The sequence below is a fragment of the Brienomyrus brachyistius genome, chromosome 15 (genome assembly GCF_023856365.1).
Source record: "Brienomyrus brachyistius isolate T26 chromosome 15, BBRACH_0.4, whole genome shotgun sequence".
Lineage (NCBI taxonomy): Eukaryota > Metazoa > Chordata > Actinopteri > Osteoglossiformes > Mormyridae > Brienomyrus > Brienomyrus brachyistius.
This window is the reverse complement of record NC_064547.1, coordinates 16976926-17003974: the sequence shown is the minus strand read 5'-3', so window position 1 is coordinate 17003974 and position 27049 is coordinate 16976926. Positions and strand designations below refer to the sequence as shown.

At 45.3% G+C, this 27049-nt stretch overlaps 3 protein-coding genes across 7 annotated transcripts in view; 1 reads left to right on the top strand and 2 right to left on the bottom strand.

The window, feature by feature from the left end:
• Nucleotides 1–15272, top strand: part of sgip1a (SH3GL interacting endocytic adaptor 1a) — a 50971-nt gene extending 35699 nt beyond the window's left edge. For 3 of the 5 annotated variants that reach the window (XM_048977561.1, XM_048977560.1, XM_048977564.1), the window contains 16 exons: nt 389–413; nt 551–626; nt 1228–1310; nt 1878–1943; nt 2236–2307; nt 2434–2874; nt 3669–3793; nt 3893–4046; nt 7207–7266; nt 7805–7916; nt 8681–8836; nt 9258–9381; nt 9963–10165; nt 10252–10316; nt 10652–10816; nt 11168–15272. In XM_048977561.1, coding sequence (XP_048833518.1) covers nt 389–413; nt 551–626; nt 1228–1310; nt 1878–1943; nt 2236–2307; nt 2434–2874; nt 3669–3793; nt 3893–4046; nt 7207–7266; nt 7805–7916; nt 8681–8836; nt 9258–9381; nt 9963–10165; nt 10252–10316; nt 10652–10816; nt 11168–11187 — 1947 coding nt within the window. In that variant the 3' untranslated portion in view covers nt 11188–15272. The remainder of the gene's footprint in view (nt 1–388; nt 414–550; nt 627–1227; nt 1311–1877; nt 1944–2235; nt 2308–2433; nt 2875–3668; nt 3794–3892; nt 4047–7206; nt 7267–7804; nt 7917–8680; nt 8837–9257; nt 9382–9962; nt 10166–10251; nt 10317–10651; nt 10817–11167) is intronic. The other 2 variants (XM_048977563.1, XM_048977562.1) reach the window with 2 other exon arrangements.
• A 554-nt stretch (nt 15273–15826) lies between these two features.
• insl5a (insulin-like 5a) lies at nt 15827–17637 on the bottom strand. Its single transcript, XM_048977571.1, has 2 exons — nt 17442–17637; nt 15827–16208 (listed from the first exon to the last, which is right to left on the bottom strand). The coding sequence occupies exons 1-2, from the start codon at nt 17635–17637 to the stop codon at nt 16063–16065; spliced, it is 342 nt and encodes a 113-aa protein (XP_048833528.1). The 3' UTR covers nt 15827–16062.
• A 1003-nt stretch (nt 17638–18640) lies between these two features.
• On the bottom strand, nt 18641–26795 carry dnai4 (dynein axonemal intermediate chain 4). The gene is made up of 17 exons (XM_048977565.1): nt 26605–26795; nt 26135–26288; nt 25398–25579; nt 25056–25168; nt 24615–24771; nt 23977–24116; nt 23721–23894; nt 23054–23239; nt 22412–22563; nt 22218–22304; nt 21942–22093; nt 21345–21502; nt 21107–21231; nt 19916–20014; nt 19554–19780; nt 19260–19410; nt 18641–18757 (listed from the first exon to the last, which is right to left on the bottom strand). The coding sequence occupies exons 1-17, from the start codon at nt 26652–26654 to the stop codon at nt 18704–18706; spliced, it is 2361 nt and encodes a 786-aa protein (XP_048833522.1). The 5' UTR covers nt 26655–26795; the 3' UTR covers nt 18641–18703.
• Between the last annotated feature and the right edge of the window lie 254 nt (nt 26796–27049).

Sequence of the window (27049 nt, the reverse complement as noted above, 5' to 3'; positions counted from 1 at the left end):
AAGGGGAAAATTCCATCTTTTGACGATGCCAAATGTTTATCCAATGGATTCCATTCTTCAGCTCAATACCTGTTACCCTTTTCGTCTTGTGCTCCCAACATGAAACACGGGAAGAACAGCAAACAGTCACTGATTTTGAGTCTCAGAGTTTATCACGTCTATGTAGATGGAAATGGGTTTGCTATTCTGTGTGGCTTTTGGCAGAATATCTTTTCTGCTTGTTGATTTCCGTTAAGCTTTGCAGTGCAATATAAATTGTTATGATAATCGTATTTCACTGATACCTTATACAGTGTAAATAAGTGTTGGAGTTCCTTATAGAAGTTATGCTTTAGAAATGATTCTGGTTGATTTTGAATCTGAAACAAACTGTCTTTTGTGATTACAGGGCCTGATGAAAGCGAATATGACTGGCAAGTATTTTGTTAGGTGTCGACTGTAATTGAAATATACCGCATGTGCACTCATTAAAATCATTATGGCTAACAGTTTGCATAAAAATCATCTGCACTTTTGAAAGAGAATTGGTAATTTGGTTGCCTCGTCACAGGTGAAGAAATCGCAAGACCGAGACGGTCCGTGATCACAGCACCCCCGGTTGCAGCTTTCGAAAATGCACCCCCAAGGTTGGTCCCCGTCTGGCCCTATCCTCAGTGGACAATAAAATCACTGCCTGCTGCTATTGACGATAAAGCCGATAAATTCACTGCCTCATGCTATTGACGATAGTCGATCAAACCACTCCCCGATGCTAATGATGATAATTGATGATTGCCCTCTGATGCTATTCATGATAATAAATAAAATCCCTGTCTGATGCTAGTCACTATAGTTTATAGATAAAATTATCCTTTGGCAGAATTGTTGATATTCGATAAAATCACCTTCTGACGCTATACATGATTATCTATAAAATCACTGCCTCATACTGAAGTTTCAAATCATCTTCTGATGTTGTTAGAGATAGTTGATGAGATCATTGTCTGATGTTATTAGGAATCAATAAAATCATTGTCTGATTTTACGAACAATAGTTAATTTAAAATCGCTATCTGATGCTATTGATGATAGTGTCAAACGGTGATTTTATCTACTATGAAAAACAGGTGATAGATTCACATGAGATGCTGTTGAGAGAATCACTGTGTATCGCGGTATTTGCCGGTGTTTTGTATCGGCAAGTTCCAGGTCCACACGTACGACACCCTGTATTTGGTTTCCCGGCAGAGATCCAACTCCGATACCAGAGGACTCGGCCACCTTATTTGGACCTCCTCTAGAGACAGCGTTCGAAGGAGAGAAAATGGAAGGTGGGAATCCTAAGTGGATTGGGCCCCATGGATGTGCTCACGTGTCTTCCTCGGGTGTTTTTGCAAATATTTGCCTGCATGTTTTTCTTTATTCATTTTCACGGTGGGTTTTTCCTGTGTTTTCGTTTAGCACTTAGCATTTGGTGCTTTGTGTGTGTGTGTGTGTGTGTGTGTGTGTGTGTGTGTGTCTGTGTGTGTGTGTGTGTCTGTGTATACCTCAGAGGCTGAAGTACATTGACCTACTACGCTTCAGCCAGCAGTGCTCTGCCTTGGGGCTCATTTGTAAGCTAATATGATGATGGCAGTTTAAGATGACGTTTGTACGATGCCGAGAGTGGCCCAAGAACGTGTCGGATCTTACTGTAAGGCAATACGCCTGTCCGCTTTTAGAGATCACCAAGGGTCACGCTCAGGGTACAGAAGGGGAAAGGTCATGTGAAACACACACTGCGGCTGTTTCCTCGCTGTTAGGTCCTCCTGATAAATTAGTTATTTTAAGAATCCACTTAACCTAAACCTCCCAAGGAGAAGATGAACCTTTGCCGTCTTTGTTTGTCCCTAATTCAGCGGTTATAGACGAGCCCGGTGTGTGGGGTGCAGCTCCTACTGAGTCACCTGACTTTCCTTCCGGAAGTAAGTCTTCATTCAGGTGGAGATTGAGCTTCCATCGTCCGGCACGCTCACCGAGCATGTTGTGAATGTCTGCGGCAAACCCGCACACCTCAGTCAGAGAGATGTCCGCGTGCCGGCGACCCCTCATCTGCTTCAGCATCGGAACCCTCCCCCTTTCATGCCCCTTCCCTGCTGAGTGATGATTTGTCAGAGTCTGGTCACATGGGTCACTTACCTCTGTCCCAGTTCAGCTGCAGACCCTCCTACCCAGTGAGCTTCCTTTCATATTCGCAAAACAAAAATGTCTTTGCAGCTCCACCTCTGCATCCACCCAAGAATGTCTCAGCCCTGCCTCCCTTGTTTGGGCCCCCATCCACATTTCCTGGTAAGCCCCCCCCCCCCCACCCCATTGTACCTCATCCCATGGCTCCTAACCTACAGTCAGGTACCTGCTGCATATAGTCACTGGTGACACCATGTTGTTCTGCGTTTCGTGTGGCTCCTGGCACAGAGATGTCGAGGAATGGAGGCGATGAGCCATCAGAATCAGTCAAGCCCTCATTCGCGGACCTGGACTCCATCTTTGGACCTGTTAAAGCCCCTGAACCCATGGAGGCTGTGGTGGAGAATAAATGGATCAGCTTCAGTGATGACTCACCCGAGAGACTCCTCCCTCTGGGAGAACAGGCCCCGCCCCTTCCTCAGGCTCCGCCCCCAGACTCACCCCCTCGAGTTCCAGCCACTCCCCCTCAGGAGGACAAGTCTGACCGACCTAGAAGCTCCTCCCCATTGTCTGTTCACATTATTCCCCCACAACTTGAAAATAACCAGGGAGATCAGAAGAGCCTGGGAGCCACACCGGGCAGTCAGAACCTCCCAGGGTCCGCGGCCTCACAGGCAGAACCTCCCACGTCCTCACCTGAACTCTGCTCTGGCTACGGCCCCGAGAGTGGTGAGTGTATCTCGCGACGCCCTCACTGGCGTTCATCGTAAACTCCGTGATTCAGTGTGCTTTGCGTTGTGATCAAGCTTTACTCGCTTATCTGTCGCTTGGACAAAAGCGTCTGCCGGATAAATTTAAATGTAAAAATCATACGGTGAGGAAAGGTGTCACACCAGCGTCCAGTGGAGGAGAATCTGGCTAAAGTTTATTACGTCTGTGTGAAAGTGGACCAGTCGCAGCGAGTAATCCCAGTAATCACAGCGGTGTGAGTGGCGGACGTCACAGCAGAGTTGGCGCAGCCTCTCTGCTGGCCTGTAGGGGGTGCCGAGAGCATGACTGGGAGCAGGGAGAGTGAGTGGTGAGGGGGGGGGGGGGGGGGGAGTCGATGGTGCTCGATCTGCTACCCCTGTGATCATTTCCTGGGTTAAACCAGCAGCCATATCTTATTGAACACTCTACTTCTATTTAAAATGCAGGAAATCACAATGCTGGACACTTTATCTAATACACTGCGTTATTAATAAAGAAAACTATGAAATGTAACTATTTGGATATGAAATTATGCTAAATAATGTTAGGTGGAATACTCTTTTTAAAATGATCAATAAGCATGTTTTAATAATGAATTTTTAGTGACGTGGAAAGGAGACAAGCTTAGAAAATTAATGTTAATAATTTAAATCGAAGATGTTTTAGCTTAGTTTGGTTTATAGTTGAATATATATTTGTATATTACAATGCGTCTTGGTTGACGTGGATGGGTGAATTTTAGCTTAACCAAGGTGACTTCCTGTCTGGGGCAGGGTCTTCATCCCCGGCTCGCCCTTCCACACCTGTGGCTGGCAGCGAACCTGCCCCACCCCCTCCCCCGCCAAGACCCCCCTCAAGACCTTCAGCACCCCTTGGGAAGCCCAGTGTGGGGGAAGGGGTAAGGGCTTCCAATGTCCTTCCCAGGGGGCAGCACCCACATAGAAATATTTGAAATGCCTATTTGTTTACCCTTAAGCTTCCTTATTTTTTCCTACAGGCCCCAGTGTTCTGCCCCCCTGTCCCTTCCTGCAGCCCCCCACCCCTTGCCCCGCTGGCACGGGCAGAGAGCACCTCCTCCATCTCCTCCACCAACTCGCTAAGCGCCGCCAACACACCCACCGTCAGTCGGGAGCCCTCAGGTGCCGTGTCAGGTGGGTACCCACTTCCTGACCCGTTTTGTTAGCCATCTTCATCCACTAAATACCGTTTCTATCCTCAGCCCAGACGTACTCTTATTTACTAAACAAATCCTCACCTTTTATTTTAGCTGCTGTATCTCTAAAGATGTTTGCTTGGAAATTGTGTGCGTCGAGTTAAGCTCATGCCGGCCACGTACAAATACACAGTGAAACGAAATGATGTTCTTCCTAACCCAGGGTGCAACATTCATGACAGGACAAACATTGCAATGCTTAGAAAAGAGATTTTAGAATAATGAATACAAACAGAAACCCCTATCCAAATATTCAAAATTTAAGGGGAGGGGAGACCAAGGGGAGAGTACTGCCTATCTAACACACATTACAAACACGACATAACACGGCAAATAATATAACATAATGGAATAGAACAGAATATAAACATAATGTAACAGAACGTACACATATCACAACAATGCAATGAAACAGAACACAACAATGTAACAGATCAGAACACAAACACAACACCACAAACACAACACCACAAACACAACACACATTAGGAACAGGCACACTATGCGACTGGGAATGATTTATCTGCAGTTCAGCAGATGCGGCAGCATATCGGCTTCGAGCTTGTGTGTGTTTCCGTGCTGTTTTGCAGGTTTCCTAGAGCCTGGAAATTGTGGCAGATGTAACCCTGCTGATATCACATATTAGAGATTTCCTTCTTCCAGGAAAGTGTAGCCTTTCCTTCGGGTCCCTCCAGTCAATGCAGGGATTTACTTCAGTTGTTAGTTCGGTTGTCTCCGACCCATTTAGAGTAGTAAGAGAGAGTAAATTTGATTTTCTTTAGTCAGTGGTGGGCACACTGGACTTTTAGGTTACCTTGTAACAGTTTCGTTATTTTAATAACTTTTTTTACAGGATTATAAACTACAAATCATAATTGGGGGTCAGACTTTAAACCTTCCCAAGAGGTTTTCTGAGGATCAGTATTTAAAAACACTTGGCTGTTGTTGTAGTGAATTCCAAAAATATTTGACATAATCCTAATACACCACAGCCATCATCTCTCTCCTTTTGCACCCCCTCAGTGTTGTTTTGTGTGTCTGTTTCCTACATTTAGCAGTTTTGTTTTGTTCTGTTGTCATGAACATCGTGGGACTTAACCTCGGCGCAGTCATTCACTCCTCGTGGTTCTGACTGTCATTTTCTTTGGCTCCAGCGGTTCCCCCCCTGTGCTCTGCGAAACCTCCCCCTGCTGCATACAGTAGGTGCGGCCCGGGGTTGACATGTAGCCCAACTTAATTAGCCATTTGGCTTTGTCCAAATACAAGGAAGAGTACAGGAAATCCCCAGTTTGCGAACGAGATCCGTTCCCCAAGTCTGTTTCTTAATCGAATTTGTTGGAGAAATAATACATACATGATAACAATAATAATAATTGTACAATAATAATAAAAGTAACTATATACAGTATTGTACTGTACCTGAAGCCAATGAACCGCTGAAGCTGTGCGATGTTTTCATGAGCGTGAATTGGAAAGATGATATACTGCAGGTGACTGCAGCCACTGGACTGAAAATCAGAAAGTCAGAATCCTTTGAACAGCAGATAACTGTGTTAGCCTGACATGTGCACCATCGTTCGTCGCGCTGTCAGTAGTGTGTGCATTTATTATTACAAACCATTTTATTTCATTCAAAGCTTTCACCTAATAGGCAGTACGTTTGTAAGTACACGGTGTAAGTCTGACTGTACATTGGAATGTCTTATATATCCTTCTCATTTCTGAAGACTTGCACACATTCAGAGAGTGGAGCTTTGGGTCCGAACCCAGGTCAGTTGTCAAGGGCCCCCTGTGCTCTACCTCAAGCTCCCTGTGCCTCTACCTGATTGGTCCTTTAGCCAGAGCTGCCCCTCCCACACAGAGTGAGTCAATTTCGGGCCACTTGTCCTCTCCCTCCAATCTGTATTCATGGTGAAACACCGCGGTAAATGTAAAGTAAGGTGTAGTAGACAAATCACGTAGGCATGTGTGTAGCTGAAGCTTCTTTTAAAAAGGTTTCGGTGGTTCAGATTTGTGTGTTTCGTGTCTTGTCCCTTCCGTAAGTATTAGTGCAGCTTTCTGACTGTGTGGTGCGTAAGCAGCTGGGGCACAGTGTGAAGAATGAGGGATTACAGGGGGTGGGGGGTGGTTAAGGAGGGGAGAGGACTCCCAATCATCCAGCCACCCTCTCCCAGAAGTGTGAAATCTGTCACCTGCTTCAGCAAACATAGGAGCAGCTTCAGACCCTGTCTGACATGCAGAAGCTCAAGGCTGAGCTCCTGGCAGATGGGTTAGTGGCGTTTGGGATTCACACTGCTGTCTTAACGGCCTTATACACTATCCGACACACCCCCCCATCCTTGACCCTCGCACCCGACTCCCTTTTCACCCAGCTCGTGCATGTCTAACGGAACCCCAGACTCATTCCTCTATTATCTGTCTGTAAACAGCACTGATCTCCTACGCTTTCCTCCTCCTCCCACTTTGTACTCCATCCCTTCCTGTTCCTCCTCAGCACACAGCAGAATGAGCTTTCCTGTCGTGGCATCACACTGCCCCTAGTGTCCCCCGCTATGCACTGCAGTCAGCTTTCTTCATGCCTCTGTTTGACCACTTACCAAGCAGCATAAGCGTGACCCTGCTAGGCAGCCCGGTGTCCTGTGGCCCCGTGGGGGGGTCTGCAGATGTACCTCAGTCCAGCTTTTGAATGACGATGAAAGGCATTTGCTTTAGTAAGGAAGGACTTGAATGTCAGCTTGGAAGGGCACCAACAGCTGTTGTGTGCGTTAGCTAGTGATTTCAAAGGAGTAGCAGAGTGAGTTATGGGCGAGCCCCCGGGAATCTGACCCTACATCAGCTCAAAGTCCCCCCTACTATCCTCAATCCTAACTGTTTCGCTTGACCAAGCCCCTCCCCAGTCACAGCACCAGCTAAGGAACATGTGCCTCTCCCAGCCCCTCCCAATAAAAAACAAAAAAGAACAGGCTCGCATGTCCTCTCCCTCCCTGACGTTCAGTAGATCTGTCATGTGACTCATATTGTCCTTCTCTCTCCCTGTCCCCAACCCCCCCCCCCCCCCCCCCATCCTACCTCAACTCCCCCCCCCCACCCCCCAACAGAAAATGACCAGCCTTCCCTGGTTTGGTTTGACAGAGGGAAGTTTTATTTAACCTTCGAAGGTAAGTCGAGTCCCGGGCGTCGCGCACGTTCGGACCTCGTCTTCGCGGCCCTGCCCGCCTCACCTCCATCCGTCTCCTTCACACACTCATCCCTTTTTTTTTTTCTTTATGCCCCATCATTCCATTTTTTCCGTACAGCGCGGCTGTTTTCACCTCCTGACATCACAGCTCTTTTTCTGGTCTCCTCTTGCATGCTGCTCTTCTTCATTTCATCTTCAGCTTCTCTGTTTTTATACCACAGGTCTTCTGCGACTCGTCGTCCGCATCATCCGATCTTGTATGGCCCTGTGACCCTCTGCCGTTTAGGTCGTGGTGTTACTGTTATCAGAATATAGACGCTGAAACTACCATTTTAGCTTGATTGTCTTGGGGGGTGTCAATACTCGGTCTATATTCTGTCTATCAGTTGTTATTATCATCTCTCATTTATCCATCCTTAAACATCAGGTATCGCTTGCTGTACAGCTCTCTCTCACAGTTAATATGGCTCCCCCTGCTGGTTGGAGGAGTGCACTGAGCGTCTGCTGCTGTTTTCCAGGCTGTTCCCGAGGGCCCAGTCCTCTCACCATGGGTGCCCAGGACACCCTTCCTGTGGCGGCTGCATTCACAGAGACCATCAACGCCTACTTCAAGGGGGCAGATCCAAGCAAGTACGTCCACTAGTCACCTTCGTTAACCGCCAGGGCAGAGTTCAGTGGATGAAAACACGCTCATTGTAACCCTTTGTTTACCAGACCTTCACTTTTGGTCTCCCTGATGATAGATGACCTGCTGGAGTCGCCAGGAGGCCATAAAAGGACAGAATGACAGACTAGGGCTGGAGTTTCTCTCTGTGAAGATAGAGAGTCTTTGCATAATCATTCTGTACCCGAATAAACCTCAACCCCACACCAATTTCACTTATGATTCATATGACTGACTCCGTTATCTCAGGGTCCCAGGGTGCTTGACTTTTAAATGGGGGACGGTGTGCGGCAATGCTGTGCCTGTGATCGGAAGGTCACTGGTTGACAGAGTGATTCTACCATCGGGCCCCAGAGCAAAGCTCTAACCCCCAGTTACTTTAGGGGTCATCTTACCCTGCGTTCTCAAAAAAAATTGCATTAATGTGTCTGCTGAGAAGAGTGTCACAGGAAACACGGCACGAGTCTGTAGTATGTACCCGTTACAGAATTGAATTCTTGTGATTTGCCATTTTTTTTAGGTATAAGGGCAGCGTTTATCCTTTTGACATTAACTGCAATATAGACAGCAGGCTGAGTTCCTGGACCTGTGAAAGCGACCCGTTCCAGGTCCTCGCTGAAACGTGGCTGATCTCAAAGTAGCTCTGCGACATCCCCCCCCCCCCCCCCATGAGCTCAGGCTGGGTGACAGCCTCTTACCCCCCCTCTCTGGCTGTCCTCCTCCCTCCAAGGTGTGTGGTGAAGATCACTGGGGAGATGGTGCTGTCCTTCCCGGCCGGGATCACAAGACATTTTGCTAATAATCCCTACCCAGCCGTCTTAACGTTCAGCATAACCAACTACGACCGACTGGAGCACGTCCTCCCTAACCCTCAGCTGCTGTGCTGGTAAAACACGCACTAACACTCACCTCACTATCCTGCTCCACTCACACCGCACTCACATCAGCAACAAGACATCCCCCCTCCCTGCTCTAAACATGGGGGTGGCCTTGAAACAATGTCCCATATCAGAAAATTAAAACGATTATTACTGATGTCTGCTGTCACAAATTTCGCAGTCTAATAACTTTGGGTACAAAAAGAGGTTCATAGAGGTAACTCTAACACAACATGTATGCAGACAGATGCCTCATACATTAACCACATGCATACATTAGTGTCTCTATACGTTTTTACCTTCTGCTTATAGCTAAATAATTCTTTGTTAAATTTGTTTCTTCTGCTTGGAGGAGGCATGGATAGATCTGCATATAAAGTATATTAATATATTTAGATAATATGTGAATATATATATATTCCTCCTTAGTGATGCTACGCAATCCAGTGGTAACTTCTGGGTGAACATGGCCAGCTTGATGGTCCACCTGAAGAAAGTGGCCGAGCAGAAGCCCCAAGCCACCTACTACAACGTGGACATGCTGAAATATCAGGTGAGATGAGTGATGTGCGCTGAGAAGAAAGGTGAACATGGAGGATGCAGCCCTGCTTACCTTTAAGATGAGGGGACAGTCAACCCGAGGCAATCAATGGCAAGAACATAGCATGCAACAGGAGATGAAGGGGGTCACATGCGTTATTGTGGCGATACCATCACCTGCCTTAGCTTGCGTCCAAACGTGTGGTCAGGATACCTGACAATGTGGGAGAAATGGAAAAGGGTATGCTATATTTGGGTGGTGGCTCAGTAGGTTAGAATCCTGCGTCTACGATCAGATGGTTGTTGGTTCAAATCTCAGTGTTGGAAGAACAATTTCACTTGGGCTCTTGAGCAAGGCCCTTAACCCCAATGGCTCCAGCTGTCCCTGCTGCCAATTGTGCGTCACTTCAGATAAGCGTCTGCTTTTCAGGTTCCTTACCTGTGTGCATCACTCAGTTTTTAAATGATGAGACCCTAACCCTGCTCCGTAGGGAGCCCAGAACCGCCCAGCTCTCCAGGCTGAGTCCGTATCTCGCTAAGCTGCCGCTTCCTCCCACGGTGCCGCCGCGTGACCGAACGCCGTCCCCTTCCCAGGTATCTTCCCAGGGCGTCCAAACCACACCACTGAATCTGGCGGTCAGCTGGAGGTGCGAGTCGACATCCACAGACCTCCGGATTGACTACAAGTACAACGGGGAGGTCATGAACGTGCCCACGGCACTCAACAACGTGCAGTTCCTGGTGCCCGTGGATGGCGGCGTGACCAAACTGCAGGCGGTCCTTCCCCCCGCGGCGTGGTGAGTGACGGCCCAGACAAATCCCAGAGTGAGGCTCCTGTTGGAAAGGGCAGCGTCGATTAACTGATTAATGTGCATCTTCAAAGGAATGCGGAGCAACAGCGGGTCCTGTGGAAGATTCCGGATATTTCACAGAAGTCGGAGAATGGAGGTAATTTTTTGGAGCATGTGTAATTACGTTTAAATGGAAATCGAGCATTTTAATCCATCTCGGGACTTTGCACAATAGAAAAGTGAAGCGTTCTGCATGTTTCAAATGTAGATACTGGATTATCTCACGTTATCCAAGTCTAAATGTCATGGAACCTTGTAACTGATCTGGGTTTTGTTCCCAATGTGGAGCTGGAACAGTTATTTTCCTCTGTCTCGCTGGTGCCCCCTTCTGTCTGTAGCCTGAACGACAAGCCCAGTGTTTTTTCAGTATTTCATACGGACGCTCGTTCTGTCCCCTGAACTCCGAGGTGTCTCTCCCTGTGTTTGACCCAGGTGTTGGTTCGCTACTGGCGAGGTTCCAGCTGACGGACGGGCCCAGTAAACCTGCGCCGCTAGCAGTCCAGTTCACCAGCGAGGGTAGCACTCTTTCAGGCTGTGACATCGAGCTGGCGGGGACCGGGTACAGGTTATCGCTCGTCAAGAAGAGGTTTGCAGCAGGTGAGCAAACGCCATGACATGAGCGCGGGGCCTGTATAGCGAGAGAGCCAGCTAGCACAACATATCACACCATGTCACAATATCAGCATCTCCAAAATAAGGAACCCATTTATTTTATATATGTAGTGCAGTGACTGCTTTTAGTCAGGCTGGTCCTGCCGGTTGGCACCTGAATTTTATTTCAGAAGGGAAATTTTGTGTTTCTGTTACATTTCCCTAATAACCCAGTTATTGTGAAGCAGGGATGTTCAAAATATACCTTCGGATGAGGAAGTTTGCTCTGATTTCCACACATCGACAGGAGTGCCGTGCATTACTGAAGTATTAACGCCTGTGTGTTTGTGTTTGTAGGAAAATACTTAGCGGATTAACTAGTCTGAAGAACATAAGGAAGATCTTCTCACTGAACTGGACAGTGGAGACCTTTTCCAAATGAACAACATGACGACTCCTCCGTTGAGCCCTTTATACCATGTGTTAGGAGGACGTGATGGCCAAGTCTGCAGTGTTACAGTGTATAACCCGCGTGTAGAGTCGCTGAGAGTCTGGGGGTGTAATTATCGTACCTGTAATGTGTGCCCATCTCTGAGCATCTGTGTTATGTTTAGACTGCTGCGTTGATTTCTGAGATTCCCAGCTGTTTATTTTGAGTGTGTTGTGGTGTCCGGACCTTTTTACTGCAGCTGCCTGACTACTCAGTTCAAACTAATATCCATTTGTCCGCAAAAAAAGACGTTTGAATGGGGCAGCGTCTTGCATTCTCAGCGCCCCGAGGGTGAGGCACCAGTCTTTCCAGAGGTCTGCAGGGTGCTCTGAGAATCCTTCGTTATTTTCAGAAGATGTCAGGCTGGAAGAGGGAAAGGGTTCCAGGTGAGGGTGTTCAAATTTATTTCTCTACTATCCCTCCAGCACGGCAGTATTTTTGCCTCCAACTGAGAGCTTAGTATCTAAACAATAGTTTACAGAACGGCTTATCCATTACCAAAGCAGTACGCATCATTTTATTAATAATAAATTTGAAAATAAACGAGGCGCTGAAGAAGTGCTGATATGGGAGTTTTACTTACACAAAAATGTTCTGAGAGCTGAATGAAAAGTGATTGGCTCAGAGAGAGAACCAATCAGATTGTAGAGGGGGTGGGTCCAGGCAAATAACGGAGGCAGGACCGAAACATCTGATTGAATCATTCTGCCCTCAGAACATTTTTGTGTAAGCAAAAAAACTCCCACAAAGCTCAGCAAATAAATTGTAGAAAGGGTTATGTTCTTTTTTTAATTTTAGAAAATGGTCGCGTATTCTGATCAAACGTTTTATTTCTGAACATGAAAATATGGCAGGACTCCTGCTGATACGGTTTGCTTTGATGACCCGTTATTAAGCTACTGATGACACGTTTTCACAGCAGGTCCTCGCCGGGGGTGTCCTGCCTATCGGGGCGTTTATGCGGCAGGTATTCCGACAGCGTGGGGTCCCCTTAGGGCTGGAAAACACTCAGGTTTTTCTTTGTTCGTGTGTCTCCTTGTTTGCGTGTTTTGTTTGTGCTGCTTCGTTTAATTTATTGTGAATCCTGTACGCCTTGGCAATCCCCTGGTCCCAGTACCGGGGCAATTTAGTGTTAGCTGGGGTTGGTGCACTTTCTCGACGGGACGGTGGCGGAGTTTTCTGTTCCGGATCTCGCCGTCCCGTGTCCGGTCGCCTTGCATTATTAGCACTGAATTATTACCGTTGGCATGGCGGAGCCCTGCATGCACTGTTCATTTTAATTTAATCTTTTCAGCCCATCGTGTCGATCTGCAGAAACGTTACACTCAAAAGTCTCGATTTTTTTTCCTCCTCTTGAAAAAGTCGTGCAATGTTTTACCACAAGCTCATTGGAAGACCCTGTGCCATATTTTCACAGATTTTATTGGCATAAATTAATGACATTATAATTAGTAATGGTTTGAGGGTTTCGCAGAGCGGTGTGCGTCGCGTTCACAGGGATGCAGTACAGTGCTGATGCTATATTATTTCTCTCATTGAAGATAGAGGTAGAAACACAAACAGTTATCTTTGGTCACCAAGTTTACACGCATCCAGAATAACAAACCCGCTAAAAAGCTTTTAACAGCATCTGATGGAAAGGAGGTGGACAAGATTTAAACCAAAAATGTATTAAATCCCGTTGTACGTTTTTGTGAACTCTGTACAATGTATTATTACTCGTTCTCTTTTTTATGACTTGAAGTTTAGTCTTTTTCTAAAAAGTATATTCTGCGGGTGTCTCGATTATTTTTTTTTATTCAGGGTGCAGTCAAACTGAAGGACTATTCTTTGAAGCTGAACATTGCTTTTCCTACTCTATATAATGTTATATTTTTGTTGTGAAGTGGTTAATTGAGTAGATGGGCAGCTTCAATTATCTTTTTTTCCCAGTTGCAATATTTTAAAATATGTTTTACCTTAACGATGTATAAAGTGTAATTTTGAATTAGTACTATTTGTCGTGAGGGGTGTTCCTCTCTGCTGTCAGATAGCTCATACTTTCTTCCTCAGGCGTCAGTATAAAACTTTACAGTATGACATATTTTTATTTATTGTTGATACTGATTTGTTGTAAAAAAAAAAAAGTGATCTGTATATTAGATTTTGGATGCTATAAAAGATTTAGAAACATTAAAGTTATAAATATGAATCCTTTTTTGTTAACTGTGTGGAGTGCTAACCTGCGGAGTATAATGCTGAGGTATAATTTAAAGTTTTATTTCGGGTATTTTTTTTTTTTTATTGAATTGCTAATTTCCTCTGGCATACAGTTCCCATTCACGTGCTTTTGCTAAATTTTAGCTGTTGAACACGTTTAAATTCGTAGCTTCAATTTACATGCAGTGATGCATGTGTGGGGGGTCGGACTAATTATTTTATATAACTGTGCTGAGGATAACGTCTCCCAAACCTTGGAAACGGTCAGTTGTTTTCATTTATATAGTATGAACTGACTTCCACGGTCTGTCGGCAACATCTATGGATGGGGGATGTAGCCTATTCTGGGCTCCCGAATGGAGCAGGGTTAGGGTCTGATCATTTAAAAAAATGTGTGATGCACACATGTACGGAACCTGAAAAGAATGGTACCGCGGTGTTATAAATAAATAGCTAATAAATGCATAAAAAATTTATGGCACTTTACCTTGAAAAAACACGTGAAGTTTGGTGGGGTGGAAAGTGGTGTCGAATGTTTGCTGCTTGTGAATTATAGTTAGTAAAGGTTGTTCCCGATTTTCTTTCTCTCCTCAATACATAAGCTTATATTTTGCACACACTTCTTGACTTTTTCGATCCAGGACACGTAGACATGTTTGTGGGTGTTAAATGAGCGCTTATTATTATAAAAGTTACCAAATGCGGATGAACAGCAAAAACATTGCTGCGGTAACTTTCAGCCCTGTGTGTTAACCTGGTGTTTTTCCGCGCATAAACCAACTGTAATTGTTCTCAATACTCTATCTGAATCGCGTTGGAGTAAATCTGCGTTTCCAAAACATGCGTTATATAGGCGAATATACTGTAAAATTTCTTTGTGCAGTAAAACCCTTCCTTAGAGTTTCATTAGGCCCTGCATCCTTAACACGAACATTTCCCACAAGCCATGAAAATCAGGATTTAATCTCAGCTAAAAAAATTTGACCGAATAATAATATTTATTCGACTTGTGTCGTCTTGGTTTTATGAGATATCCGACTGTTTTATTTAGGTTTTATGTTTTGAAGATTTAATCATTTTCGTTTCACGTTTTTAAGAGGAATAAAATGAGTAAAACCTACAGTATTTGTCTATCTTTAAAGTTGCAAGAAATTAAGATACAGTACTTCTGGTTTAATTAAAAATAAGTACATATTATTTATTATGTAGTCCAAGTCCTTGTTTAGCATAAGAGGGTGTTTGAAACTCCCCTTAATTCAGAAGATAAGGAAAGATCTGAATTGTACTCCAGTGTGCTGTCCTCTGATGTGAAGTGACTGGACTGCTGAGATGCCGCAGCTAAGCGTCCCTAATGTCGTACTGGATTCACAGTATTGCTGTTTGGTGTGATTTTAATGTGAGGCGTTGTGTTTTAGATCCTTAACAGCCTTTTCGGTTACCAGATGTACCATCATCTCCACTTCACACCACTTGTGTGTATCACCTGCTCTTTATGAATTGTCATCTCTACAAATATTACTTGCCTTATACATTAGTATAAATTGCACACCATACCCTGTGTACGTACATTTCTTTTTATATGCTTATTATTTAACTCGGTATTGTCTACCTGTACACTTTATCCATTGAATACTGAATATGCAATTGTCTAATGTATATGTAAAGTAAATATATACAAATCCCTCTAATATTTTGCAAGCTTTCCGAATGCCCATAATGTAACATTTAAAATGTCAATGTTAGTTTCATTTGAAATAAAGTGGGTAATATTGACAGTCTTGGTTTTGTCTGCAAAGGAAAAGTAAAATGTGTATATTTTTTTCTTTGAGGTGACCACAGCGATTAAAATAATGCAAACGCAAATATTCCTGTCTGCTAATGCATGCACGGGTCCAGCAACTTGGGGACATTGTTATTCTAAATCTGTCTCTTGCTACATGATTTATTGTGGTTATTATATACGTGATAAGATATTTGGGACAGCCTGTTGCTTCTATCTTCTGTGGGTAGAGGTTCCCGCCTTGATGGGGCTGTACTGGTTCCCCCGATTCACTTGAACTTATGTGTACGTATGCCCTGTGATGACTGAAACGTTAAAACGGATATCAAACATCGCTCCAGGAAAAATATCCATTGCTATAAATGGTTCTACGACAAGCTATAACCTTTTTCAAAACCATCAGCTAAAGAGAACGATAGTTATGAAATACCCATTTGTGATGATCTGTTTTATGTGACTAGTTAGGGGCAAAAAAATGTCATTAAAGCTCAACTGCAGTGGCAGCTGCCAAATCTGCGACATGCAAACAAGATGCACATATTTCGCATAACATTTCAACATACGCAAAGATTTATTGAAGAAAGCTAGCAAAATATACATACGATGTCTCGGTCTTGGCTGGAATTTATCGTTTGTTGTTTTTTTAGAGATGCGATGTTTTAGAGATGGAACAGCATGTGGCTTGCAGTCTGCTGCCGGATTCCCTGCTTCTTCATACATTCTTCAACATGCTCTCCACACATTCAGATGGTGTCTGTAGGCCGCAGAGCTACATGTCCTCCCTCAGCAGAACATCGCCAGGTCGCTCTTCCGACATCCCAACTGGCAGCACATATCTGTGATCACCTTCTCCAGGCTCCGGCGGGTTGGACCCCTCCTGTGGCCGTCGAAAAGGGCCTGGAGACTCTTCTGCTCACTGCCACCCACATCTGAGGAACAGTGACATTAATGGATCGGAACTGCCGTGGGGAGACCGGCGAATCTCATTGTACATCGTTTCTCCAGAATTGGGTAAGTCCCGGTTTAGGTAAGCGCCAACAGTTACTGCAGTTTAATTAAATGGGACCCGTTCCTAAATATTCAAAGTTGCAAATTAAAATTTGTCAGGAATATGTTTGTTTGAAAGTGAATTTTTATTATAATTTTTTTTTTTTTTTCATATTTCCATTGTTTTGAATTGTAGTTGGCATCATCATTATTGACATAATTTTTCATTATATGACCCATTCCTTGATTATTTATGTCTGTTTGAACTTAGTTTTGGTTAAACATAGTTTAAAAGTGGCTCGATTTGGATTAAATAAGACGAGCAGAACCTGATTTGAGATGATTCGGCACCTTATCATGTTACAGCCTCATCCTAGTAGCTGCCTGCATGGCTCTGACTGGTGATTCTCTGTCACGAGTTATTTGCAATTATTCTATCTGGTCTTTAATTGCGTTCAGCTTCGCAATTAAACATGTCTGGCACCAGTAATATGTCATGTAATTCGATCAGATAGAAATTCTTCTACCAGTGACCTACCAGATGTTGTTCTCCAGTATGAAAGTGATCCATCAGAGACCGTTTCCATACACATAAACCACAGTAATACAGGCAAACCTTTTCCAGGAGAAGCCCCTGCTCTGCTCAGACATCTCAAACAGCTCTGCTCTCCTTCAGAAGAGGAGCTGGCTGCAGATTTTGAGTTTAGTTAAAGGACTTTTCTTGTGTTTAAGTCCCTGACAGAAACATGTTGGACCCAGTGCCGGTCAACCCATTAGGTGACACTGACAAGTGTAAATCTCACAAGAGATTTTGGGCCCCATAAAAGTATATCATATGGGGCCCACAGTCTAGACCAATCCAGTTGTGTTCCAAATGTTTAGGCCCCTATTGGCCCTTGGAACCAACCCTACTACCCTACCATCCCCCCACCCCCCTTTATGGTGCCCATGACGATGGTGCTGAAGCTCCCTCAGGACATCACATGGTCTTCAACCTGCACTGGTTTCTCCAGCCATTTTCCACTAGCTGCCCCTCAACATCGAACTAGCAGAAGCACAAGCTTCTGAGACACCGCTGACAGCAGTGACGCTTCTGTGGATCAAAGACGAAGACGTTTACCATGAGCACCGCTGCCACGGCAGACGGCCGCTCAGATGAAGGGCACTGCACTGACCTTGGGATTCCTGCAGAAGCAGCCTCCTCCATCTGGATGCCCCGCAGGTGTAGATGATGGCGCGGAAGAATTCCCGGCCACACAGCTTCACCACGCTGACCTCGCCCTGGACCAGGACAGCCGAACAGAGGGTGACCAGAAGCAGGAGAGACACCAACGCTTCCTTCATGGCGGCGGGAGGTCTCTCTGCAGACATGTACTCTGTTCCCCCCTCTCCCGTCCCATATATATACACTCACGCCTCGCACATGCACTCTCCTCCATTGCCCATTGGCTGAGGACCTCTCGTCCTCCATCTGTGCTAAGCCCATCTAGACAAATTGCTTTATGTTTCCAATTATCTTAACTCTGCCATTTAAAGATTCCAAAACTGACTTCTGTTAGTCATTTAGTTACAACTCAGCCCTAAGCTTCCATGAAAATCACATCTATTCCTTTTTTTAGTGTCTTATTTAAAACCTGTCACAAAGTTTTAATATTACTCTAAGCATCTGTATCCCACTGTGCAACGGCCGATGCAGTATATTCCTGCAGGGATCGATAAACTTTACCTTATGTCAGATACTTTATATTTTAGTGTATAGGTGTCGATCATAAACCACTTATAAAAATCAATCACGTGAAGCTGTTATGGGAAGCATGCTGATTTGTTTAAGTCCATCAGTCTAATAGTTATTTACTCGATAGGGGCATATATTGCAGGGTGTATATTGTCACTTGACCTCTTTCTACGAATATAATGTGAAGCGTGTATGAACACAGACGAAGTAGGACCGTGAAGTAGGACCGTGAAGTAGACCGTGAAGTGACTGACACTCACTGAGATGCTGATCATGATCGCCATGGTAGCACCAAAAAAACACATTTTTTATATGATGTCTACATATGTCTCTCAGTTCAATATCAGACACTGAAGCCTCTGGGTGTTTTTCATTTGAAATCCACCAAAGAAGATTCTCATGGCATAAATAAATGTCTCTTTTCAGCCAGGTATTTTTAAAAAAATGACACCAGTCATATTTCCTGACTGCTGCACTACGTGGTTTAATGGAGATGCTTTCAAAACCTGAACTTTTTAAAATTCAATAGACAAGGATAATGACCACATCTGTCTGTGGGCGAGTTCCAGACAAGTTGTACCCTAATTTTATTGTGACTCCTGAGAGGAGACTCTCGGTCTGGCAATGACAGAATAGAGATGGTAATCACATCATCATTTTTATTTCGAATCCACAGCACGTAAACAACCTCAAGATTTCATTTTAGTTACGATTGGAGTGGAGGGCTGTTCTGATGATCTCCTCCAATGCGGCCGCCTGCAAAATCAGATGACGTCAAGTGAGAGTTTGCCACAGTGGATTGACAGGTGGGGCTGTGTAAAGCTTATCAGGAAACTCTAATCGAACATACAGGACACGACTGCGGATGCATCGAGAATGTGTATCGGTATGATGTTGCACTTCTTTTCATTTCTTTAAAGTTAAACCTTATCAAACCATATTTAAAACCCCAGGCACACAGAAGGCTTGTATTCTGTTCTCTAATCCTTGGGTGACACATTGACGCAAAATTTTACAAATATGGGATGAAGGATCAAAAATCAGTCTATTAGTACAAAAAAAATTCTCTTGCTACTGTTGCTACAACCTGTTTTCATCAATTAAAACTGAAAATGCCTTAGGTGACTAGCTAAATCTCCCATAGTTTTTCACGTGTTCCAAAACGATAAAATGTAACGAATGATCAAATGCACACAAAACAATGAGATGTACTATTGCAATATACTCCTCATCCATTATGAGTGTGTTTCCAATGTACCTGCGGGTCTCCAGCACCCAGATTGTTCAGCTGACAGACGCCAACGTGGCCATCGCTGTCCCCCAGCAGAACACAGTCCGTCTGGGTGGCGGACAGCAGCGAGGTGAGTTTGACCCCTGGGCGTGTTGGGCTCACGATGGTAGGGTCCAAACTGAGGGGCCACGAAATGTCATTGAGTGTGTGGGCGGTCGACTTAATGTAGAACTGTGATAGTTGCAGGTCCGATGTTGGAAAGCATGTATAGAATTGGCATTGGGTGGGGCCGAGTTTGAGGAGGGGGGGCCGTCCACTTACATGCTGGCACCAAGGTCCCAAATCTCCAGCCGGTCCTCATTCACAGCAGCAAAGATAGTGGCCCACCTGAGGGACCACGAGAGATCAAACACGGCTCTGTGCACGGAGTTGAAGACCAGCACGGGGGTGAGCAGGTCCTGTCTCCAGAGCCGGATGGTCCAGTCCGACGAGCAGCTCAGGAACACATCAGAGCAGGAGGGGGACCAGGTAACCTTGTAGACCGGCCCCTAAAAGTTGACATGACATTTAGTTTGGCGAAAACTTGCCAAACTAAATGTCACGCTGATGAATAACAGTGGTCTGTTATCAAGGATTACTTTACAGCGTGGACGTGTGTTCGTGTGTCAAAGCATCGCACCTACTTTGTGTGACGTGTACGTCTCCAGATATTGTTCGTTGTTAGAACAGGAGCACTTGTGAATGTGACCCTCTTCAGTGCCGACCAGGTAGATATTTGAGTCCTGGAACATAAAGAAAAGACAAGAGGCACAGGATTGTCAGGGTAGAACTTTGTCATCATACCAGCAGCAAACGCAGAGAAGATGAGCAGATGAAGAGACCACTCACAGTATCTCTTCAGCTCAGAAAATCCTCCACTGCAGCCGAACTGATGTTTGTTAGGGCTAATCACGGACTAGTCACGTACTAATCACGGACTAGTCACATACTAATCACGGACTAGTCACGTACTAATCACGGACTGATCACAGACAGAGGTTTTAAAGACACTGTGCTTGTGTAGACAGTGAATGCCAAACAGCCTAAGACAAAATGATACCAAATGCCCCACCCCCTTAAGGCCTGCCCAACCCTTTTCTAAACGAAATTTTAATTGCAGCTGCTTATAAGCAGTACATTAAATTGGATCCTTAACAGCCTTGGAACCATTAGTCGTAGGGGAGGGGGATCCTGAAGGTCTCCCCCGTTACGGGAAACCCTGGCCTGACATTTCACCCAAAAAGGCTGCATTCTTAAACGAGTCACAGTGCTGCAGAGCACAGACGGCCTGCCTCTTGCCCAAGGCAAGAACGTGACGTCTCAGTGGCGTCTGGAGGCTGCATGCTCTCCCCCCACCTCTTCCTGGGGTTTGTCTTCCCCGTGCCTGTGCTGCCATGGGTGTGATGTCTGCACCAACCCTCCGGGTCTGTGCGCTTTCGATGGCTGACATCACACGTCAGTCATAACCATTTCTAATTCCAGGAATTAGCTGGCATGTACAGCCTGAGGCAGGCGGCCAGATGACCAGGGCTCCCTCATTGCTGCTTCACTCCACCAGCGAAAAAGCACCATTCCCTACTGCATTCATTTGGGGCTACACACAAATAACTAAAATGGAATGTGTACGAACACTCAGCAGCCTTCGGAAGTTCATTTATTTTATTTTTAGAAATGTATAAAATGTCCATTTACTTCTGAGACTCTCCTCCCATCCTGTAAAAAGCTACCCAGAAGTGTGATACTTTCCTATTTGCCTTTGAGTATCCATTTGGTCCTCCGAGCCTGCAGGGGTCAGTGTGTCTCCCTGAGGGCAGCTGTGAGTTACGAGCTCTCACCTTGGGATGGAAGTCGAAGCAAAGCCCAGCGGTCTGTCGAGATATGCATGCCTCGCTTCTGCGCTGCCTCTCCCCTCCATGTCTCCTGACCGCCTCGTTCTCGATTCTCTTCAGCTTGATAAGATCTGTAAAGAAAACAATACAACATAAAATGCTAATGCTAATGCTACCCACACAAGGCGGCTGTGGTCATGATCCGCACTTCCGGAACTGTAATGCGACATTCGATAACGCTAACCCATGCAATGGAGGCCTTTCCTGAGGATCCATCTGCTGATCCTGCCGTCCGCAGACACAGAAACAAGTGTCTCGCATTTCTCCTCCCCCCACGGACCCCGGTCCTGGTCAATCCACTTCACCTGCCACACGGGACCGCTGTGTTTGTGGGGGCTTTCGCTTGAAGACACAGGGGCATGACAGTGGTTCTTTAACAGGAGAGCCTTCTGGGTAATTCTGCCCCAGCAGAATACAATATGTACAACAGTTTTGGATACAAAAATTCAGTCCTTTTTGTCACTTAAAAATTCACGATTATTATTCTGATTTTTGATCTGATTCAACTCTTAAGCAAAAATGGCCATTTTTCATTGACTGAGCTGCTAAATGAATAAACTGGACGACTATAATAGCAATAAATGAATAGGGTTGATGCCAAGGACCTGTTTTTGGTTTCAATATTGGTAGGTACCAAATCACACCTGAACCCCCCTGCCCCCTACACTCACACGGCACTCCCAGAATATCGGTAGGGACACGTCTCCGTTGTCCAAACCCCAATCTGTGCTCTTGGTTGATACACAGCTGTCATTGTAAAATAAGAGCTCAGGGCCCTCACCTGCTGTCGAGGACCGGACCCCCCTCCCGGCTCGGCACGCTGAATGTGGCTATGCTCCCGTCACTCATCCCCACGGCGATCTGACCCGGGTGCCTGGCAGAGAAGTCCAGAGCCGTCACACCACTCTGACAGGGGAAGATCCTCTCTGGCCACTGAAATCAGCAGACAGACAGACATCAGCACTCATACAATCTAAGAAAGGATCTAAGAAAATACCAAGACTGCTGCTGTAGCAATGTTAAGAAAGAATAAGAGAGAGTTGCTCTTGTCCCATACCACGGGATTCTTCAGAGACCAGCAACAGACCAGACCTGGTTTCCGATTCTTCAGATCAAACTGTCCATATCCCACAGCCAAAAGATCCTGGATTGGAGAAAAATTACAATTACATTTTTCAATGATTGGTCTACGCAAAGCAATTTGCCTCCAAAGCCCAGTAACAGAAGTGGGAGGAAGCCAAGGGTCCGTACCGGGTTCTTCTTGTTCCAGGCCATGCTGCTGACGTTCTGGCCCACCGTCAGCTCGCAGCTGAAGGACCACAGGAGCTCCAGTGCAGGAGCCGGAGGGACAGCGTCCATCTCTGCTCCGGGTGTCTCTGACGGCTTGTGAAGGGTGTCGGGATCTAAGGAGCACGACACGAAGGCAGCCAGGCCCATCAAACCAGCTTCACTTCCTTGTCCCGTTTTTCCTTCCAGTGCTTTTCATTGAGTAGTTTGGCCACTCAGATACAGTACATATTACACTGCTGTATATTATGTGAGGTAATATCCAGATAGTTACATGTACATTTAGATACAGACACATAATTGGTCATTATATATAGAAATTTACATATAGATGTAACTTATATGCCACATCACTGACAGCTATATGTAGATATTTATATATAGATGTGACCATTGGATTTTACACATTCGTAGTTATATGTAGACATTTACAATATATATAGATATGACATATTTCATGTTTTGGTCGTTCAAGATGAACTTGTCTGAAGTGGCTTGTGAAACTACGGGAAGCCGAATTAGCCAACTGGAGGTGGTTTGAGTTCTTCCGCATTGCTGTGTGCCACACCCGCGATGTGGAACACGCTGGTCCTGCTCCGTACTCGCCTTTCAGCACCGGGAGCCGTCTGTAGGCCGCCAGCCTGGCCTGGAAGATGTTCTGCAGGACGACCCTCTCCATCACGCACAGGTCCTGCTGAAACTTCTCAGTCTGGAGCACAAGCTGAGGGCTGGCCTTGTCCTCGCTCGGCGTAATGACGGCCGCCGTCTCCTTTTGGGAACTCGAGGTGCTTGCTGAAGTACAGAGGTTTTCATAATTCATAATTGCAGTTTGCGCTCCTTCGCTTTGTCACAGATTTTCTAGAAGCAAGGTAGCTTAAACACTGGTGCCTTTCCTAGGGTACAACAGCAGGACTATGAATTCCACATCTGCTACTTATCCTGCTCGTTCCATAAATCCTGTGATACTTTTGCGGGTGGGAGATTTACTTGCACGAAAAAAACAAATTGGTTCAGAGAGAGAACCAATCAGATTGTAGAAGGAGGTGCCTCCAAACAACTAGAGAAGGCAGGACCGAGACGTCTGATTGGTTGGTACCACTTCCTCTAGTTGCTTGGATCCACCTCCTCTACAATCTGATTGGTTGTCTCTGTGAATCAATCATTTTTCTCCCTGCCCTCAGAGCATCTTTGTCCAAATAAAGCTCCCATGAACAATACTTTCTTAGTGTCACCAAAAATCTTAAAAACGAGAAAAAATATATTTTTTCCTTACCCATACTTGTACTGCTTAAAACAGACATGGTTCTCTCTGCAGTTTTGCTGGATTCATGGCTTTGGCTCAAGATGATGTCAGGGCTGCTAGACTGATCTGCAGATTCTGTAGTCTCTCCGACTCCGCCATCGCTAGAGTAAGTGTCATACATGTCCCATGTGGTGGCCATGACGGCTGCAGAATGTGCATCAGTCACGATTAAGAACATTGGGCTCAGAGGATTCTTACCGAAGATGAGAAAGACAGACGTACTTACCTGCGTCAGCCAAGGAGACGGCCTCACTCTGAACCTCCTTCGTTTTCAGGGCCCCGTTAATGGTCTGCATCCCCCTCTCTACATATTTGTCATTCCCCATTCGGTTTTTACACAGTCCTACGTAGGCCCTGTTTCTCTCTCTGCAAATAGTGGCAAGAAATCATTTTGCAATTTAGGAAGTGTAAGGAAATGTGAATAAGGTAGAAAAATCTGATTACCAAACTGGTGGTGATTTACAGAACAAATACAGTACAGGAATGTGGTATAAAATCAATGTACTTCCAAGTAATAAGTTTCCTTTTACAGATTTTGTCCGCTTGACCCATGCGTGTTCTGTAGCTTAAGGAGTAGCATATTGTGCTAATAAGGTAAAGGTTGTGGGTTCAATCCCTCAGAACGCACATAAAAAACATTTCTCTTTGCTCCAAGTTGCTTTAGGAAAAAGTGTCAGCTAAATGATCTACAATGATGAAGCACCTGACTTGCTCTTTCTGTCATTCAGCTCTTCAGGAACATAGATATTAATGAATCGCTGTGCATGTAACGACGTCAGTATGCAGTAAACAGACGAGTGCAGTTATGAAGTGACCGACATTCCACTGAACATCAGCAGAGGCGGAAGGACCACGATCACCTACTCCACACTCTCAGCTTCTGCGGCGTCCACCGACACCGAGACAGCAGGCATGTCGAGTAACCAGAAGGTCGCCGTCTCCGTTAGATACTTTTCCACTACGTCATCTAACATGTCTTCTCGCATCACTTCTTTTCCTTCCTCCTTTTTCACCTGCAGGTCTGAGTAGATGTATGAAGAATTAGTGACACTAAATATTTTACTGACGTCACCTCTGAATTCACGCACATTCTCCATCCACGGGGGCTGATGTGAAATCTGAACACTGTTATGAACTGCTGATGATTTCATTCTTCATCTGTGTTTTCATTCACGTACCCTGAGCTCTAAAAGAGGAAACCTGGACTAGCTCTGGTTCCTTGCAGTCTGCTCAGAACCCCATACAAACAGAGTCTTGTGTTGATTGATCGTGTTATTATTAATAGTAAAAGTGCATTGCATTAACCTGACAGGCTGACTGAGATGGCACATTTAGTAGACGAGTCCTCAATTTCGTCATTCAGTGATTCCATCGTGGACTGGCTTGACCTAGACATGGCACTGCTTTCGAAAACAGACCTGAAATAGAGGATGATGTTTGATAAAAGCATGCATAATGAACTACATTTACCATTACATTTATTTAACGGATGCTTTTCTCCAAAATGATGCGGAAGGGCACAAGCACAGCGCTGTCAAGCAACCAGCTAACGCATAAGTGCAGCTGAGCATCCAGTGAGTGACCGGTAACAAATAAACTGCTGGACTGATATATTGGGGTTTGTCTTCACACGCTTAAATGGCTTACCTGGTAAATGGCCCGGCAAAACTGGTTTTGGTGGTTTGGAAGGTGGTGGAAAGGAAATCGGAGACACTTGCGCCGGAGGTGTCCTGAGCAGCAAAGATTTTGGTCTGTCGGGGCTGCGCAGCGGCTGGGTCAGGGTGGCAGAGGGGACGAGGGGTGACGTCATTGCCGTTTTCATCGAGAACCTGAGGAGGGAGCAGCCAGCATCATGCTGAGCCTGTCCCGTGAGGTGAACTCACTTTCATGGACATCAGTCTCTTGATGGTGCGATTCCGCTTCAAGCTCTGTGGTCGTAGCTGAGAGGTTAAGGTGATAGACTAGAAATTTATTTGGTCTCCCCATACAGGTTCAGATGTTGCATTTCCAAAACCCTTAACCACCCCCCTCCCCCAAAAACAAAAGTAAAACTCCAATCTCCAGGGGTGTCAAATAAATAGCTGGTCCTGTGTTTGGACCCCAAACTCTGAATGTCTCAAAGGAGACCATGATAGGATATGTGGACAGAATCATTCCAACGTACCTGAACTCACACTCATACATATGCCAAATAAACATCCTTTCTAGTTCGTATATTTGCGCCCCTATCTTCCCAAAGACACGGCCCTTAGCATGACTTACTTCGTATTGCCCTTACTTCACATAAGTATACACATAATTTGTGTCACTGCATGTTCCCTGTGATGGACTGGCTTCCTGGATGGATTCTCATCACCATGAACAGAGGAATGCCACTGCGATACCTGCACGCCCTGTCCGGTCACTGGAACTGGGCCTTTTTCCAAGAGCCTGCTGTCCCCCGCCAGGCTGAAGCTCTTCCGGCTGCGTGAGGCAGCGGTGCTCCGCGTGTTAACGCGAAGAAGCCCCGATGTGGACCCAGCCATCTTACGTGACGACCTGAGGAGGTACGATTATGTTATTTTAATATGGACATTGCCTTAAGGGGTGTCGAGGAGGAAGCCTAAGTCATAATATCACGCACACACACAGAGGGGCATTTATATTTTCATTATATTCATATATTTTCAAATGTACATTATCATAACTAACCTTTTAGTAAATACAGGGTGATGATAGGCTACAAGTTAACAGCTAGTTAAGAAACGGTTAAAGCAGCTAATAAAGAAATTTGTCAATTTGAAAATAAAAGCAGGCTAGCATAAAAGTCAATTAACTGAGCTACTTAGAGTACTGTGTACAGGTAAGTACTTACGGGGTTACTTTAAGTGTCGCTTTCCTAAGTTTTTCAGTGCCGGTAGACATTTTACTTATTTATCTCGGCAGGAAATAGAGGATTTCCAGATAATGGATTTTAGATTAATTAGCTCGTTCGCAAGATGGCCGGAAGCGATGCGGGTTCGGAAAGTTCCGTGCGCTTGTTTCGCGGTTACTATGGCAACAAGCACCGCCCACAGAGCGGAAGCACGTGCGCGAACTGTAGGTGCGTTTCTTGTGACGCACTTGGGCTCTTTCATTTATTATAACAACGCCGTTTGATAGCAGAAAACGCAGCTTGAAAACTGTTGCGAAGATATATTCCTGACCGATGCTTAATGTGAGAGAGCGACGCACTACGGAATATATAACACTGCGTCGGGAGACTATTTATGAGTTATGTACTGTTTACCCAGTACCTTGTTTTAAAATAATGAAGCAAC